At 44.8% G+C, this 17,853-nt stretch overlaps 1 protein-coding gene and 1 long non-coding RNA gene across 4 annotated transcripts in view; one reads left to right on the top strand and one right to left on the bottom strand.

The window, feature by feature from the left end:
* LOC144930222 (uncharacterized) overlaps nucleotides 1-17,853 on the top strand; it is a 264,343-nt gene that overhangs the window by 48,024 nt on the left and 198,466 nt on the right. The window lies entirely within an intron of this gene.
* LOC144930221 (uncharacterized) overlaps nucleotides 1-17,853 on the bottom strand; it is a 453,637-nt gene that overhangs the window by 290,012 nt on the left and 145,772 nt on the right. Inside the window, exon 3 of one of the 3 annotated variants that reach the window (XM_078851665.1) lies at nucleotides 8,491-9,248. The exons of the other annotated variants lie outside the window; for them this stretch is intronic. Coding sequence (XP_078707791.1) covers nucleotides 8,491-8,516 — 26 coding nt within the window. The 5' untranslated portion in view covers nucleotides 8,517-9,248. The remainder of the gene's footprint in view (nucleotides 1-8,490; nucleotides 9,249-17,853) is intronic. 3 annotated transcript variants of the gene reach the window in all.

The raw sequence follows: 17,853 nt of genomic DNA, 5'->3' as shown, positions 1-17,853 counted from the left end.
CTTCACTGTGCTCCGGACAAGTGCACTCTGAATATGATGATGAATCCCTGTGGAGACTCATCAGGTTTTCTAATGAAAAAGTTGCCAGCCTCAGCTGGCTGAGCCACAACAGCACAGGTTTAAGTCTCTCTTATCCGCTCGAGCACAGACTAGCTCATTTAACCCTGCACTGGGGCCTGATCTTGGAATGCCCCCCACTCATGGAATGAGTAATCAGTGTGGCCACAGGACTCATCCTGTGCATAAGGGCAAGATTAAGGATGCAGAACTGAGCCTAGGAAATAAGGTTCACAGATATCAGAGTTCTAGTCTACAACGGGAACTTTCACCATGTGTACAGCCCAATGCTACCCCCGGTAGAAGTCATTAGCAAAACTCCCACTGACTTCGACAGGAGCAAGACGAGGCCCTTAATAAAAGGCATGAAAACAAATTTCAAAGAGACCCAGGAAAAATGGATCAAACCTAAGCTCTATATTCTGGGGGACTCCTTCTTCCCATTCACCTCAGGCAGTCATTAGGCACTAGTGTGTTCATTCTCAGGCTGAAAAATGCTGTGTGCTAATTCAGAATTAGACACCTTCATGATTTATCTGACAGCAGCAATACAGAATGAAAAATAAAAGAACAGAGCCCTTGTCTATATATTAAAATTCTACCTCTTTTCACTTTGTCACCAACTGCCACTATCGAGTTTTACATAATTTAGCACAAGGGAAATCCATGGGTATTATCCTCTTTTACCTGGTTTCTGAAATAACTAAGACGACAGCTTTGAATATTGACAGAGAGAGTTGCCAAAAGAAGCCTGATTAATTGCTCAGGGACATCCATCTTTACTCATTACTCTCCGAAATTGCCCTGTCAGTCAGAGCAACAAACGTTTCTTGCACAGAGGGTTTATAGAATCATACTGAGCTAGAACCAATGGGCTCTGTCTGCTCAATTTATGGCTGGTATTATTTGCAAGGACGGGGGGGGAAAATCACTGTCAGAGAAGAGGATAATGACAGGTTGCTAAACCTACTGTACTGATTAGAGGGAGGATGAAAGGGAGAGGGAAGATAGGAATTGGATCTCCTGAAGATTTTTCACTGCTAGGGAAATTCTACCCTCACAGCTGTTACACACAGATAAAAAGGCTTCTTATTTACTACTTCTCTAAGAAAGAGAAATCATTTGTAATTTCAAACAAACAGTAATAATATAAACCAAATCACCCTATCGCAGTATGTTCTGAAATATAGCCAGCATAAGAGGAATTAAAGGAGGACAATTTAACTCTAATGGAAAAAGCATTATATGGGGCTTTTCTATAGTTCAATGGGGGGGATCCCCTACATTTTCATTATGTTTACTTTGATAAGTGAGAGTAAAATCAAAAAGGAGGAGACCTAAACCAGAGAAAAGTAGAGATCAGCCACTGGCTAACTCCTGCTTGCCTTAGTCACTTGACAAGTCCCATTGGCTTCAATGGCTTGCATCTACATGAAATTGTTTGGGAAGTGTCCCACCTTTGTAGCTCCACTGGAGGTAGCAGCAGTGAGAGGGCAGGTGCTTCTGCCACAGTGTAGCCTAACCCTGGCCAGAACAGGTCTAGACAACACAGGTATTGACACACCGGTGCATTGCTTACATTAGTGCTTTCACTGTTGTGACCAGCAGGAGAAGTGCATCAGTATAGTGCGGTGCTAGGAGATTGCCCTAAGAATTCAAACACAGGCAAGGTGAATGGGACTAGTCATCTGAGCAGTAAGATTTGGCCCTGGATGGATAAAGACATCCAACAACAGTATAATGCTTCATTTGAAATGTTTACAGAGAGGGAAAAAACAAACAAACAAACAAAAACTTACAAAACATGAAATAAAGGTAATTCTTCATATGACTTTGCTTAGTTTGATCTAGAGTTTAAAAATGTAAAGTGAGGCTAATTCTTCTTACGATTTTACAGAGAACCATCTGGCAATGTCTGACATTTAGGTTTCAGTTCTCTGAGGAGTGAATACTGACAGCCACTGTACAACATATGAAGGCTTCTTTTTTCTCCCCTCAAGCTTGCCTCTTTGAGCAGAGGCACCAGCCCAGAGACATTCCACGGAACAGTTGAAACTTTGAAATGTTCCAGTCCTCACCCTGCTACCACACTGCTGTAACAGTGTCAAAAGACCCTTCTCGCCTCACCACCTTTAACTGGTGTCTTTGAAAATAATAAATATTAGTGCAATATTGAAATTGTGCATGTTCATGCCACCATTTTTAAATGGAAGTCGCTGTGTTTATTTTATTTTCTTTAAGCAAAGAAAGTAACTAATCTTCATTAAGGCCCACTGAATGGCCATTGAAAACAAAAACAAGATAAAAATTGCCTTTAAAAAGAAAAAAACACCTCTGTAAGTGCATAACAGTCTGAAATGCCTAAGATCCTGTCCCTCACTCACGCAAATTTTCCACTGAAGTAAATAGTAGATGTGTGATTAAGGAGATCAGCCCCAGAGCCCATGTGTAATGGTAATGCGGCCTCCTTTTCAGATTTCATACTGAGGATACATTAGGCTTAATCAAAAAAGGCAAGGCAGCCCTACCAAATGCAGTGACTGAATAGGTCACTGCAGAAGGAACTATTGAGAACTACTGAGAACCCTAACCCTAACTACTGCAGAAGTAACCAAGGCTGGTAAAAGCCCAAGTGCCAAGTATGGCTGGCAGGTTGCAGTTGCAAACAGACACTCAGAGTGTGGATTGCTTGAGAGGCCTAGGTGGGCACTACTACAGCAAAGCATTGTAAGGAACCCAAGATTGCAGGGCAGGGTGACATACCGGCTGCAATCTAGACCAGTGAAGGACGGTCACAGGGCGCTACTGTTTTACTGATTTAGTTGCACTTTTCTTCATATTCTGACATAATCTGACTTGCCACAATGGCAAGTCACCCTAATGCAGAATGTCAGATAAGTACAATGTGGTCTTACTTTTGGCATAATATTTCTCGAGCTTTCAAGGTTCCCTCCCCACTCTGAACTCCGGGGTACAGATGTGGGGACCCGCATGAAAGACCCCCTAAGCTTATTTTTACCAGCTAAAAACTTCCCCAAGCACAAGTTCTATCTTGTCCTTGGATGGTACACTTTAGGCTTTAGGTTTGAGGTGGGGGATGCTATGAGATAGTTAACAGCTCCCAGGAGCTCCTGACCGTGAATGGCCCATCCCATGACACTTCCATCTCATGGGCCTGGAGCGCCTTTAAGACCATGACCTGGTCCCCTACTTTGAAGGAACGCTCTCTGGCATGTTTATCATACCAGGCTTTTTGCTCTTTCTGATCAACTTTTAGGTTCTCTGTAGCTAGGGCTAAAGAGTCTCGGAGGGTGTTTTGCAGGTTGTTTACAAAGTCCAGCATGTTAGTTCCTGGAGAAGGCATAAACCCCTTCCATTGCTCCTTCACCAACTGTAATGACCCCTTAACCTTGCAGCCATATACAAGTTCAAATGGTGAAAACCCTAAACTGGGATGTGGTACAGCCCTCTAGGCAAAGAGCAACTGCTGCAACACTAGGTCCCAATCATTGGAGTGCTTATTTACGAATGTACATATCACGGCCTCCAAAGTTCCATTAAACTTCTCCACCAGGCCATTTGTTTGATGGTGGTAAGGGGTGGCAACCAAGTGATTCACCCTATGAGCTTCCCACAGGCTTTTCATGGTCCCTGCCAGGAAATTAGTTCCCAAATCCATAAAGATGTCGGAGGGCCAATCTACCCTGGCAAAAATGTCTGTTAATGCCTGACACACACTTTTAGCCCCTGTGTTGCTTAGAGCTAGTGCTCCGGCCATCAGGTGGCAAAATCCATGAAAGTCAGGATGTACTGTTTTCCTCTGGGTGTCTTTTTCAGAAAAGGACCCAGAATATCCACAGCTACTCGCTGAAATGGAATCTCAATGATGGGGAGTGGCTGGAGAGGGGCTTTGACCTGGTCTTGGGGTTTTCCCACTCTTTGGCATACTTCACAAGACTGGACATAGGTAGAAACATCCTTGCCCATTCCCTCCCAGTGGAATGACTTCCCCAAACAGTCTTTGGCCCAGCATGGCCACTAGGATGATCGTGGGCTAAGCTCAAGAGCTTGACCCGGTACTTAGTTGGACCTACCAACTGTCTCTGAGGATGCCAGTCTTCCTGGTGCCCACCAGAAAGAGTTTCCTTGTATAAAAGTCCTCTTTCTACAATAAACCGGGGTTGATTAGAAGAGCTGAGAGGCGGTGGGTTGCTCAATGTCGCCGTCCAAGCTCCCTGGAGGCTTTCATCTGCTTCCTGTTCGGCCTGGAACTGTTCCCTTGATGCTGGGGACATCAGTTCCTCACTGGATTGTGGTCCCTCTGGAAGCGATGCAGGGGATGGGGCTGTTTCTGTTGACTGTGAACCGCTCTCGGCTGGTGCACTATGTTGGGATTCAGGCTCCGGCTGAGCCTCTTGTGTAGGTTTATCTGCTGCTGCCAGGGCAGGCTTGGTGGTGCCCTCTGGTGTTGGAGCTGTAGACAGGATTGCAAGTGCTGGATTCAGTGCTGGCAATGGTTCTGGTGCTGGTTGCTCCACCAATTCCGGTTCTGGGACTGGCTCTGGCTGGGTCTCTGCGACTGGGTCCACTGGGTTCCACTGGGTCACAGACGTTGGCCTGGGGTCCGGTTCCACCACCTCAGTTTGGGGCTCTGGTAACACAGACAGAGCCCTGGTAGAAGGCTCAGGAACAGGGAGAGATGTGGAGGCTTGCTTAGCCTAGCTGCGGGTGACCATTCCCACCCTCTTGGCTGGCTTCACATGGTTGGCCAAGTCTGCAAAAGTCCACATTCCTGACAAGCCCTTGTACTGGACAGGCAACTTGGCTGTAGGCAAGTCAAAAGAGTTTGACTTGAAGGGTTGAATCGTCACTTGCGCCTCTGGGTTATTGAATTTGGGGTCCACTAGGGATTGGTGGATAGCTGACACCTGTGCTCCAGTGTCCCTCCATGTGATAACCTTCTTCCCACCTACACTCAGTTTCCCTTCGCTCTGAGGGTATCTGGGAGGCATCTGGGCCTGGGAACCTTTGGTGTGATTCCAGTGTAATGAACTGCAATCTGTTGGGGTTCTTGGGGCAGCTGGCCTTCACATGCCCCAGCTCGTTACATTTAAAATGTCGCCCAGCTGACTGGTCAGTGGGGCAAGGTGGGTTGCTGGAGAATGGTGGGATGGGACGATAAGGTGTTTGGGGTTTTCCTTGGGATGTAGGTGGGGCCTTGGGCTGCCCCCGGTGATAGGGTGCTGTCTCGGGTTGCCCCTTCTGATATCCACTCCAACTGCTACTAGCTTTTTTCTTTTCCACCACCTCCATCCATTTGGTTCTGATCTCCCCTGCCTCGATTACAGTTTTGGGCTTCCCATCTAGGATCTACCTTTCTATTTCCTCAGGAACACCCTCTAAAAACAGCTCCATTTGCATTAGGAAGGACAGATCTTCCAGAGATTTAACGCTTGCTCCTAATATCCAGGCATCCCAATTTTTTACAACGTGGTAGGCGTGTTGGGAAAATACCATGTCTGGTTTCCACCTTAGGGCTCTGAACCACCGATGGGCATGCTCGGGTGTTAGCCCCATTCTAATTCTGGCCTTTTTTTAAAAAAAAGTTCATAGCTGTTCATGTGTTCCTTAGGCATTTCAGCTGCCACCTCTGCTAAGGGTCCATTGAGCTACGGCCTCAGCTCCACCATATAGTGGTCTGTAGTGATGCTGTATCCAAGGCAGGCCCTTTCGAAATTTTCTAAGGCGGCCTCTGTTTCATCGCCTATCTTGTAGGTGGGGAATTTTTTGGAAGGGGGAGCGGTACCTGGAGAAGGATTGTTAGGGTTATCTGGTAGACCCAGCTTAGCCCTTTCCAGGTCTAAGCACTTCAGCTCTAACTCTGTATCCCAGCGTTTTGCCTCTGCCTCCAAGCGTTTAGTCTCCATTTCCATCTCCAAGCATTTTGCCTGTTTCCTCTCCTCCGTTTCCAACTCCAACTGCTTTAAGGCCATCTGTCTTTCATGTTCTTTCTGTCTCTCTTCATCTTCTAATCTGTCTTATTCTAGTTTCTTTTGGACCTCACTTTCCATCATCCTAGCCTTCCTGTGCTTAGCCTAGCCTAACCCAAGAGCTAGAAAGAAAAGAAAGAAAAAAAAACCAACCCAGCTTGTGAATTCCCTTTCTGTAACTTAACTCCTCTGCCTCCAGGCAAAGAAAAAAAAATCCAGCTGCTCTCAGCTTAAAAATAAAACAAAACTAAAAAAAAAAAACACCCCACCCAACAAAAACACCTCCCTGGTTTTCAAGCAGCACGCCCCCCCGCAAAAAAATTGTGTCCTTTTAAAATCCTGAGCTCTGTGCTTCTGGTTCAAAATGATCCCACCACTCCCACCATGTCAAGGTTCCCTCCCCACTCTGAACTGTGGGGTACAGATGTGGGAACCCACATAAAAGGTTACCTAAGCTTATTTCTACCAGCTTAGGTTAAAAACTTTGCCAAAGCACAAGTTCTTCCTTGTCCTTGGACGGTATCGCTTCCACCACCAAGTGAGTTAGACAAAGATTCAGGAAAAGGACCACTTGGAGTTCCTGTTTCCCCAAAATATCCCCCCAAGCCCCTTCACCCCCTTTCATGGAGAGGCTTGAGAATAATATACCAACCAAATAGGTAAACAACGTGAGCACAGACCAGACTTTTGGGTTTTTAGGACACTAAAAACCAATCAGGTCCTTAAAAGCAGAACTTTATACTAAAGAAAAAAGTAAAAGAAGCACCTTCTGTAAAATCAGGATGGAAGGTAATTTTACAGGGTAATAAGATTTAAAACACAGAGGATTCCCCTCTAGGCAAAACTTCAAAGTTACAGAAAACACAGGAATAAACCTCCCTCTTAGCATAGAGAAAATTCACAAGCTAAAACAAAAGATAAGCTAATGCATTTGCTATTACTTACTTTTGTAATCTTGGATGCTTATTGCAAATAGAGTTTTAGGAGACGGTATTTCCTGCCCCGGTCCCTCTCTGTCCCAAGAGCACAAACAAAAACTCCCCTTCCCCTCACCCCCCCAATTTGAAAGTATCTTCTTTCCCCATTGGTCCTTCTGGTCAGGTGCCAACCAGGTTATTTCAGTTTCTTAACCCTTTACAGGTAAAGGAGGGATTTTATGCTGCCCTTAGCTGTATGTTTATGACAGGAGCAGATTGTGAGGAGGAAGCATCTACAGCATGGCTATGGTTTGGGCACAGTCCATAGCTAGCATTGCCACTGGAGTGAGAGGTTAAAAGTTAGAGGTGGGGGCATCTTTTTACCCTGGCCAGCAGAGTTAGAAAGGAATGGAGAGGAATGCACACTACACCCTCCCCCAAGTAAGCTGAAATGTTGCTCTAGCATGATTCCTACTACAATATGGCTCCTCAACACTCTCTCTGCCGAAGACTGTAGCTTTAAGACATAATCTAGCCCTTTGTTTTGAAATATTTAAACCTAAAATGGAAGAAGTTGTACCTGGTATTTCAACATTTTCCAAGGGAGGATCCTTGGATCTCCCTCCTTTCTGCTGTTCCGCATTTTCTAACATCCTCCACACTTCAAAGTGGCTAGCTATTGGACTGATCATTTTACTTGCAAACTGAGCACATTTAATCTGGAATTCAAGTCTAAAGAAAATGTGGGACCCCAGGAGGCCAATATTATACATTAGAATTGCATTTGAAGAGACGCTGCATTATACACATTGCAACAGGTTGTGTGTTTTCCTAACACCTCATTAAGCAACCGAAAGGGAAGAGGTGAATTTTGAGTTGAGCTAGCTGTCACTTACAAGATTAAAACTAGAGAAAGTATTCATATTACTTCCTTATTTTCAGATTACCATTCAGTTTCACTCCACCACCATGAGAGATGCATATTCCTTTAATTGCAAAATGCAGACAAGAATGTAACCAGAGAAAATGAAAAACTCAATGTTCTAATCTAGTAGATTTCTTTTTTAAATCCAGTTTCTCTGGATAACTAAAGCTCTTCTTGTTTAAGCTTTTATCATTAGTATTAGGGCTCTAATATCAGATGGTGGTTGGCTTGGTTAAAAAGAGACTCAACTTCCTTTGAAAGTGCTTGCACCCTTTGTGCCACATGAGCCATGATTTCCTCAACAACCATTAATTGGAAACAAAGTGGCACTTGCAGGAGGAGCGCTAGAATAGCAACACAAGAGCAAAATGATAACATGTCATAGCTGATGCCACTATATGAGAGAGTACACATTCTAACTGTTTTGAAGAACTATGGGAATGCAAACAGCCTGAGCACAGCCACTCTCTGGCAAACATCTATATCTATTAATCTCTTTGGTGTTTGCAAATACATCAGAAAAAGATGGTTGTATCACGGTTGCTGCTATGTGATGGGCACTATATCTCATTGAGAGACTGTCAAGCGGTTTAGTACTCACCTCTGGGGTGCCTCCTTGTGGCTCATCTGGGGATTAGCTCTCAACCAGTCAGATGCCCCCTCCTTTGGTTGTTTGCTCTGTGGTCTCAGGTTGCTCCCTCTTTGAGGGTCAAGTCACTACAGTCCTCCTTTTCTGGGGTAAGAAAGTCCCTCAGGACAAACTGTCTCGGCAGTCTTCTGAGCCACTGCCCAGGCTGTGTCACTTTCCCCAGAGGCTGGTAGGGGACCCTGGGCCTGTCCACTACTCTGGGTTACAGCCCAGCGACCCTATGCCCAGCAATCATGATCGGCTCAAGCTCTGACCTTGTTGCTGTTTCCCTGCGCTCTTTTCTACCTTTCTTTCCTATTTTGTGCCCCCCCTCTGAGTTACCACTGGAGCTTCCTCTACTCCCTGTGGCTACTTCACCCTGTGGGTGTTTGCCAGCGTATGTAGTCCAAAGCAGGATCCTAGAGCTTAGTCTCCCTCTAGACCTCCTCTTTGTACCTAGCCAACTCCCTCTCCTCTCTAGGGAATGCCTGCAGAGCTTTTCACTGCAGCCCTCCTCTTACCACCAACTTCCTCGCTTTATAACCTATCCCAGCAGGCTTCATCAACCATTAGGCCTTGGCTCCCCTCCCTGTTCAGCCTGTAGGTTAATTGGCCTATTTTACCTGTTCAAGCCTTGTATGGCGTAGAGACCCCATCACAGAGACATTCACCCAGGAACCAGACTCTTCAGCCAGGTCTAGAGCTTAATAGTAGAGCTAGTCAAATTTTTCCTGTAGATAAATATGGTTTAATCAAAACTGAAGGTTTTTGCAGAAAAATGTTGATCCAGACAAAAAAATTTCTGATAAGAGACATTGAAACAAACATTGTAATTGCAAAACATTTCTAAATTAAATGCCAATGTTTTTGTTTTGACAAAAATGCAAGGAAATAACATTTCAAAATGAGCCAAAATGACGGTTCAAAATGACAAGTTTTGTTTCATTTAGGCCAAAAGGTATTTGGGTTTTTTTTAATAAAACATTTCTTATTCTAAATTTTTCATAACTTCATCCTGTGATTTCCACTCCCAACCCCATATTAAGATTTTCTGCTCTGATACAGAATGGAAACTCAATTTCAAAAGGTCAAAAATTTCCAGCAGAATGAAAATTCCATGTTTTGAACATTTGACTTAAAGTAATCCCTAGAGTCCAACAGGGTTATTTACAAATCAAGGAAGGGTTCCAACAAGAGAGGGTAAGAATACAGGTTCTCTCTGGTAGGGTTTAGTTATACCAATACTGCTACCACCAGTCAGCATGTGTTATTCATCCCATTCTTCTTCTGTGGATCAGGCACAGTAAGTCTGTTAAAACCCCAGCTCTTGAGCTTGACTCCTAAGCTCAAGATGAGGAAACTCCTAACTTTCGAGAGCTGGGCCCCCCAGTTCAATCCACAGCACTGGCCAAAATAGACCCTATCGTACTAGCACCTCAGATTTCTCAGCCTCTGCGTCAACCTCCAGCCAGATGGCTGCATGCCAATACACGGGTTTTTTACCAGGCAGTCTTCTGTTGTACTGGAGACAGGACATAATCAAAGCTGGAGAAAACTGCATGCAACATTGGATCAAGGACTCTGAGCTGAGGCGTATGAAAGCAGGCAACTTCCAGACAGGGATTAGAGCCAGAGGTGAGCTGGAGCTGGTTCACACCAGTTCGCTAGAACCGGTTGTTAAATTTAGAAGCCGTTTTAGAACCGGTTGTTCCGTGAGGGACAACTGGTTCTAAAAGGGCTTCTAAATTTAACCGGCCCAAAGTGGCGCCTTAAGCGCCGACTCCATGGGTGCTCCAGCCCTGGAACACCCAAGAGGAAAATTTGGTGGGTGCATAACACCCACCAGCAGCTCCCCGCCCCACCCCCAGCCCCAGCTCGCCTCCACTCTGCCTCCACCTCCTTCCCTGAACACGCCGCCCCGCTCCGCTTCTCCGCGCCCCCCCCAACCCGGCTTTCCACGAATCAGCTGTTCGCGCGGGAAGCCGGGGCGGGCTGAGAAGCAAGCGGTGGCTTCGGGCTCAGGCCCAGGAAGGCAGAGCGGAGGTGAGCTCGGGTTGGGTGGGGGGCGCGAGGAGGGCCGCCCTCACCGCAGCAGGTAACGGGGGTGGGGGACACCGCTCCCCATCCCAGCTCACCTCTGCCACCCTCGGCCTGAGCTGGAAGCTGCAACCTGCTTCTCAGCCCTCCCTGGCTTCCTGCCGAACAGCTGATTTGCAGGAAGCCTGGCGGGGGGGCGCAGAGAAGCAGAGCGGGGCGGTGTGTTCAGGGGAGGAGGAGGAGGCGGAGCGGAGGCGGGGGGGCGCGAGGAGGGCTGCCCGCGCTGCAGCAGGTAACCTGTTGGGGGGGAGGAGCATAAGGGAACCGCTCCCCACCCCAGCTCACCTCCACCTCCCTCGGCCTGAGCAGGAAGCCATCGCCGGCTTCTCAGCCTTCCCTGGCTTCCCGCTGAACAGCTGATTCGTGGGAAGCGGGGTGGGAGGGGGGCGCGGAGAAACAGAGCGGGGCGGTGCATTTAGGGGAGGAGGCGGAGGTGGAGCGGAGGTGAGCTGGGGCCAGGTGGGGAGCTGCCGGTGGGTGCTCTGCACCCATCAAATTTTGCCCATGGGTGCTCCAGCCCCGGAGCACCCAGGGAGTCGGCGCCTAAGGCACCACTTTTGATGTGATCAGTGGGGGGAGCAGCCACTCCCTCTCTTCCCCCCCTAGCTACGCTCCCCCACCCCTAGGAGCCAGAGGGACCTGCCGGATGCTTCCTGGGAGCTGCCCCAGGTAAGCACCACCAGGATTCCCCACCTCACCCCCCGGCAGGTCCCTCTGGCTTTTAGGGGTGGGGTGGGCACCCACTACAGTGGCCCATGAGACCCTCCTGCCCGGTTATGGGGGCAGTCAGGGGACAGGGGAAGGGGGTGGATGGGGCAGGAGTCCCGGGGGGCGGGGGTGGGCAACGACCCCCTTGTGGGGTGAGGAGGGAACCCGTTGTTAAGATTTTGGCAGCTCATCACTGATTAGAGCACAGGTAGATGACATATTATGCAAGATTAGGTGCCCAGAGGGCTTGTGGGAAGGGATTGGTGAGCCATCATTAAGGCTAAGATTTTGTCATGGTGAGTTTTAGTAAAAGTCATGGACAGGTTGCAGACAATAAACAAAAATTCACAAGAGTCTTGACCTGTCTGAGACTTACTAAAAATAACAGGGGTGGGGTGGGTGAGCAGGGGGAGGGGACTGACAGCTAGATCCTCACCCTGGGGAGGGTAGGGAGACTGACATTCTGAGCCCCACCGCTGTGGGGAGCAGAGCCCTGGCTCCATCCCCACCAGCAGGTAACCAGCCCTTGCTCCGGCTGCAGCCACTTACAGCTAAAGCCGAAGAAGTCACGGTGGTCTGGTAGAGTCCTGGAATCTTTGACCTCCCAGGCTAAATAATATCCTTAGCCATAATCTGTAGATTGTTGTGACTAACCATGGGTGTGCACTTTCATTGCAGTTGCAATGGGTTCATAAACCGTGAGATAAGCTAACTTGGCATCCACCCTATCCCTCAGGGTGTGGTAGCTTCCTTGCCATGCAGCAGGATTACAGCATGGCTGGGCAGTGTTAATGTGTGAACAAGCAGCATGTGAAATAGAAAGCTCACAGCTGATGCAGAGTTAAATCTCCAGTGTGAAACCCTCATTCTCTCTTGAAAACCATCCTTTCCCAGCCTCTGTCCACCTCTTCCCTAACATACGATCCTCATGATCTCAGAATTGTTTGGAAGCAAGACGTCATTTCCTTCCTCCTGCATCTTTTATCCCCTTCCTTCACCTATCTAGGCCCATCGCTAGCAGTCTGCTCAATATTAATGGATCTTATTTTTTAAAATCAATAGAATGTTTTAATTATTTACTGTAAAGTCCATACAACTGGATCTTTTGGAAAGACTTCTGGACTCTAGCCAGATACTCATCCCAGCTGTAAACACTCCTACTGGCATAATGTTACAACATCCCAGAAAGTGACAACTCCATGGTGACCACTCAATGTTACCGTGTCTTTCTCATAAATTCTACCTTCCAAAGATGGTTCTTCGGGGAATGGCAGAAAAGGATGGCAGTGTCTATGGCTGGCAGAGTGTGTAATAGGCAGTAAACTACTTGACCTATATGCTTGCGCATCTCCAAATATCTGCCATGTGCAGCTGCTCCAATCAAGTACTTCTCTAATAGGGTATGTCCTAGGACTGAAACTTTGGAAGAGGTGCTGGTTCATCAGATCTTCATTTGATGGTTTCCAAAAAGAAATAAAAGATTCTCTAGGTTTTCCTGCCGAATTTCATCACTTATCACACATTTTAAGACACAGTCAGGCTCTTACTTTCCCGTTAGTGGATATCTTATTTGTGCCCTGACAAAATAAGTTATCAGCATTGTACATAATGTTCACTGTTATGATGTGCCTACTCAGTAAAATCATGGTCAATTATATGATGTGACAGGCATGTTCCATTAGAACATCTACTATAATCAGATCCACTTCCACCCCCACCCCCTGGAAGGCACAGTAAAAGTCAAAATTATCAAAACAAATGGTTACAGGTAATCCATCCACAAACAACCTCAGAGGATGTCAAAACATGCATTTAAACCACAGTGGTTGCCAAAAGCAATGATATCCTGAGTCTTGAATGAAAATATAAAGATGATAGAGGCAATCCAGGGATTGTGAAACACAACAGGGAGATTGAGTAATGGATTTTAATTTAATTAAATCCTAGAATAGATTTATATTCAAGGGGAAACTTGACCCAGAAAGTCTTTTTTGGACTAAACTTTCAGAAACCACCTCTATATTTGAGTCTGCAGCAGGCACAGGCCCAAATGATAAGATTTAGATATCTAACTACCTGCTCTGAGAGAACAACAACATTTGTGCTGACAAATTAGTTAGCTAGCTAAATTTTATCACTCCTGCCATCACAATTGTGGTAATAAGATTAGAAGCTGGTTTGAGACACTTAAGAATGTGGCCCTGATAGTGTCTGAATGAGACAGTTTGCAGTGTGCTTGCCAAAAATGGGGCAAGAAGAGCTGTTAAATGGCTGAATAATGCCATCTCTCTCTTTTTCCTTTCTATTTCTGGCTCTGACATTCTCAGTCCCACATTTAACATGTCTGTAGTTAGGTACAGGCTTGCTTAAGCATCAAGGAGGCAAGGTGCAACTATTAGTTCTTTGGATTTATTTTTTAGTTACAATTATTAAAAAGCTGATCTGATGTCAACAAGTAAGCATACGTCTTGTCAAAATAAATCCCTCTCACGTGCACATGAAGCAGAACAACAACTCATTGCCTTTGGCAACAGGGCAACATATGTTGCAGAGCAGGTAGGTGGAACTCAGATTTGGCAGTGACTTCAGGACTTTTACTTGTTAAGGCAGGAAGGGCTGCTGGGTCACCTTGTTCCCATTACTAGTAGGTCACAGTGACCTCTAGAATGTGTTGTAAATAAACCATGGGAGAATGTGGAGAGGAAAAAAAAACCCTATTCCTACATTAAAAAAAAATCCAGCTATTTGCCGCTACCAAAAATAGACAATGCACTGTGTGAAATGTGAAGAATAATAAATATTTGGACCTTTGTGATAAATTTCACAAGCTAGAAAAGCCTAGTAAAAATCCCCGGTAAGACAGAAAAGTCAAAACTGAAGCTAAGATTATAAATCATGGATTCACATTGCGGTAAAACTCTACCACCCAAGAGCAAAAATGTTAAGAGGTGAAAATGGAGGCCCACATACACAACTTACCTCTCATACCTGTGCATGATTTCCACATAGTTCTGTGCACAAAGTTCTGTTTGCATGTGCAAATATCTGACATGAGTGCATACAAGACTATTTGAGCACATATATTTAGACAAATGTTTTGCATGAGCAAGCAAGCTTCAATCTTTTACAAAATTTGGCCACTAATGAGTTCCAGCCTTTGGTGCTAGGAGCTCAGAAGCCTTTCTAGACAGATAACTCCCTCAGACAAAAGACATTTTCTACATATTACACACACAGTTTACTATGACATAGAATTTGAGTACTCGGAGTATGGCTAGTGAGTACAACAGTTTACATATCTCTCTGGAGAACAACCATCCTATGATCAACCACTTTTTACTTATTCATTTCAAAGAGAAAATTGGCTGATTCTCTAACATTGTGGTGACTAAGGCTGAGAAGGCACTTCCATTCTAATCCCCTATTTTCAAACACTTCTGTGTTCCAGAAATGGCATCCTGTGAAGTGATGAATTGAAAGAGAAAATGCTGATGACTGAAGTTAATTTAATTTCATGCAGCCGTTCTAATTTTTGCAGAATAATGATGAGACTCTTCATGTTTGGATAACACTGCAATATTAATTTCTCCCAATTTCCATTTTATTTTGAAGTAATTTTTTCAATGGGTTCTATTATAGTTCAGCAGCACATACTTCTTTATCTGAATGCAGGAGGGCAGTAACTAGTGTTTCAGGAAAATCCAGATTCCTTCATAATCGGTACAGTTACTCTCAGGCCAGGAGTTATGTGAAGAGTTTAATATTCAATCCTTTTTATCTGACTCTTTGGACACTACCACATTTTTGTTGTTATGCCCAGAAGTGACTCCCCATATACATTACAAAGATGATGTTGCTGTGATGGAAACAATGACCCCATGGAGGTCTTATAAATCAAAGATCCAAAACCAAACTGAGTGTGATGGGTGTGTCAGAATGCAAACCCAGATCTATTTCAGATTTTTGCAGTTGAGCCTCTTTTTACTGAGCAGTGAGTCCACAGTCAGATACAAATACCCCAGAAATTTGGGAGCACTTCAAATCAAGGTCTGAATTCAAATTCAGATTTTGAAGCTCAGGCCCATTTCTAGCAGTAACATTCCAGGCAATGCTGTCCTCTAGGGACAGTACAAGACGGATGGGGTTTCACTCAGTTACAGAGAGTTCTCACCTGAAGAATAGACTATAACAGGCATTATCTTCTCTAAACACATTTTCTGGAGGCTTTAGAATACAAGTGGAAATGATGGGCCTGATTATGATCTTACTTACACCAGTTCTACACTGGTTTAAGTCCACTGAGACTTCAGTGGAATTACTCATGATTTATACCAGTGCTAGTGAGATTAGAATGCAGCTCAAAATATCCATTATGACCATTAGGAAGCCCAAAATAAACTGCAATAGGGACAAAGATTTTTCAATTATTGATGTAATGTATTGAAAGAGGTATGTTGTGCTGGGTCACATCAATTTATGTCAGGTCTTATGCCATAGCCCCTAATGTGAAGCAACACAATCCTAAACAGATTTTGTGACAAATGCAAAGAGAGATCCTGCTTTTTCATAGTTGCTTATTTAATGACACACAAGCTGCTGAAAGAACCAGAATCCTCACTGTGTTGTGTGCTGTAGACAGTTCCACAACTGCAAATGCAGAACACCTAACAGGAAGTTATTTCAGCATGTCTTTTTTAGTCAACAGTACTTGAGAATTTAAACATTTTGTGCAGTACTTAGTACCAAGTGACTGATACGAATTTTTTTTAAGCCAAGTTGACCTGATGTTGGCCTACTGCAGTACTGTGCTGGAAGGTCGTCATCCTGACAGCTGTAGTGCTTTCCAGGCCTCCAGTGGCCAGGAATGCTTTAGGGAACCTGAGTAGGTGGAGATGGGGATAATTGATTCTATTGTGTTCCCTTATAGTAAGCCTCCTAGCTGAAAAAGGAAGAAACACTTAGCCAAGTTCTGACCAGAATCCTGTAAAAAAAAAAAAAGAGAGAGCTTGCCAAATTCAGAATGGGAACTGACCAAAAGAATGGAGTGTAAGCTAATGGCCAAAATCTCTGGGACCAACAGAGACGCAGAAAACAACCAAGGGGTGGGAGTGAAAGAGCTGCTATGTAATGACAGCTGCGGGATGGGTGGGGAAACTTTAGACCTGTGTTTCATGCAAAGATCTCAAGTGCTCATAGCTATTCTTAGAGATGGGCCAAACCAAAGTGGTTTCAATTTCAAAATTTGTCAGTAGACCTTTGATTTTACAAAACAAGCCAAAGTTTTGGATTAACAACCAAGAGATATGTAGAATGACTGCATACTATTAACATTGAAGGCAGCTGTTAGGGTCTAAAATTTATCACAAACCTACATTACTGCCAATTTACCAATATCTTGGGAATTTATTTTCCCTTGTCCTCTTCTCTCTGAAGGCAAAAACAGAAAAACTACAAAGTGGATTTACTTGCCCACAAACTTTCCTAAAATTAGAGAATCTAGAGAGGTTAAGACCTACTATGTCATCTATTCCATCTCTATGCCAGTGCAAGGTTGTTCCATATTATATGTTTACCAGTGCTTGGTCTAGACCAGTGTTTCTCAATCTTTTTTGATACCAGAGATCAGCTTGCTACCTTCCTAAACTATGCCAGGGAGATCCCAGGAACTGGTGCTGGTCCACAAACTGGTGGTTGAGAAACACTGGTCTAGACTAACTTTATATGTGCCTAGTGACGCGGCTTCCACCACTGCCTTTGGGAGATTATTCACAATCTACTGGAAATCACTTTCCCTGCTCTGGCTCCAACTATTTGCATGCTTTTCCATGCCAATGGCAAAGGTGGAGTGGCATCGGCAGCTATTAAGTCCTTGAAATATTGCAATAATACATCTGAGATCTTTCTGTTCCAGAAATACTGTATAAACACTGGTTTCAGAGTAACAGCCGTGTTAGTCTGTATTCGCAAAAAGAAAAGGAATACTTGTGGCACCTTAAAGACTAACCAATTTATTTGAGCATAAGCTTTCGTGAGCTACAGCTCACTTCATCGGATGCATATTGTGGAAAGTGCACAAGATCTTTTTCTACACACAAAGCATGAAAAAATGGGTGTTTACCACTACAAAAGGTTTTCTCTCCCCCCACCCCACTCTCCTGCTGGTAATAGCTTATCTAAAGTGATCACTCTCCTTACAATGTGTATGATAATCAAGGTGGGCCATTTCCAGCACAAATCCAGGGTTTAACAAGAACATCGGGGGAGGGGGGGAGGGTAGGAAAAAACAAGGGAAAATAGGTTACCTTGCATAAAGACTTAGCCACTCCCAGTCTCTATTCAAGCCTAAATTAATTGTATCCAATTTGCAAATGAATTCCAATTCAACAGTCTCTCGCTGGAGTCTGGTTTTGAAGTTTTTTTTGTTGTAATATCGCAACTTTCATGTCTGTAATCGCGTGACCAGAGAGATTGAAGTGTTTTCCGACTGGTTTATGAATGTTATAATTCTTGACATCTGATTTGTGTCCATTT

The sequence above is a fragment of the Lepidochelys kempii genome, chromosome 2 (assembly GCF_965140285.1).
Source record: "Lepidochelys kempii isolate rLepKem1 chromosome 2, rLepKem1.hap1, whole genome shotgun sequence".
Lineage (NCBI taxonomy): Eukaryota > Metazoa > Chordata > Testudines > Cheloniidae > Lepidochelys > Lepidochelys kempii.
The sequence above is the reverse complement of the archived record's forward strand: the minus strand, read 5'-3'. Positions and strand labels throughout refer to the sequence as shown.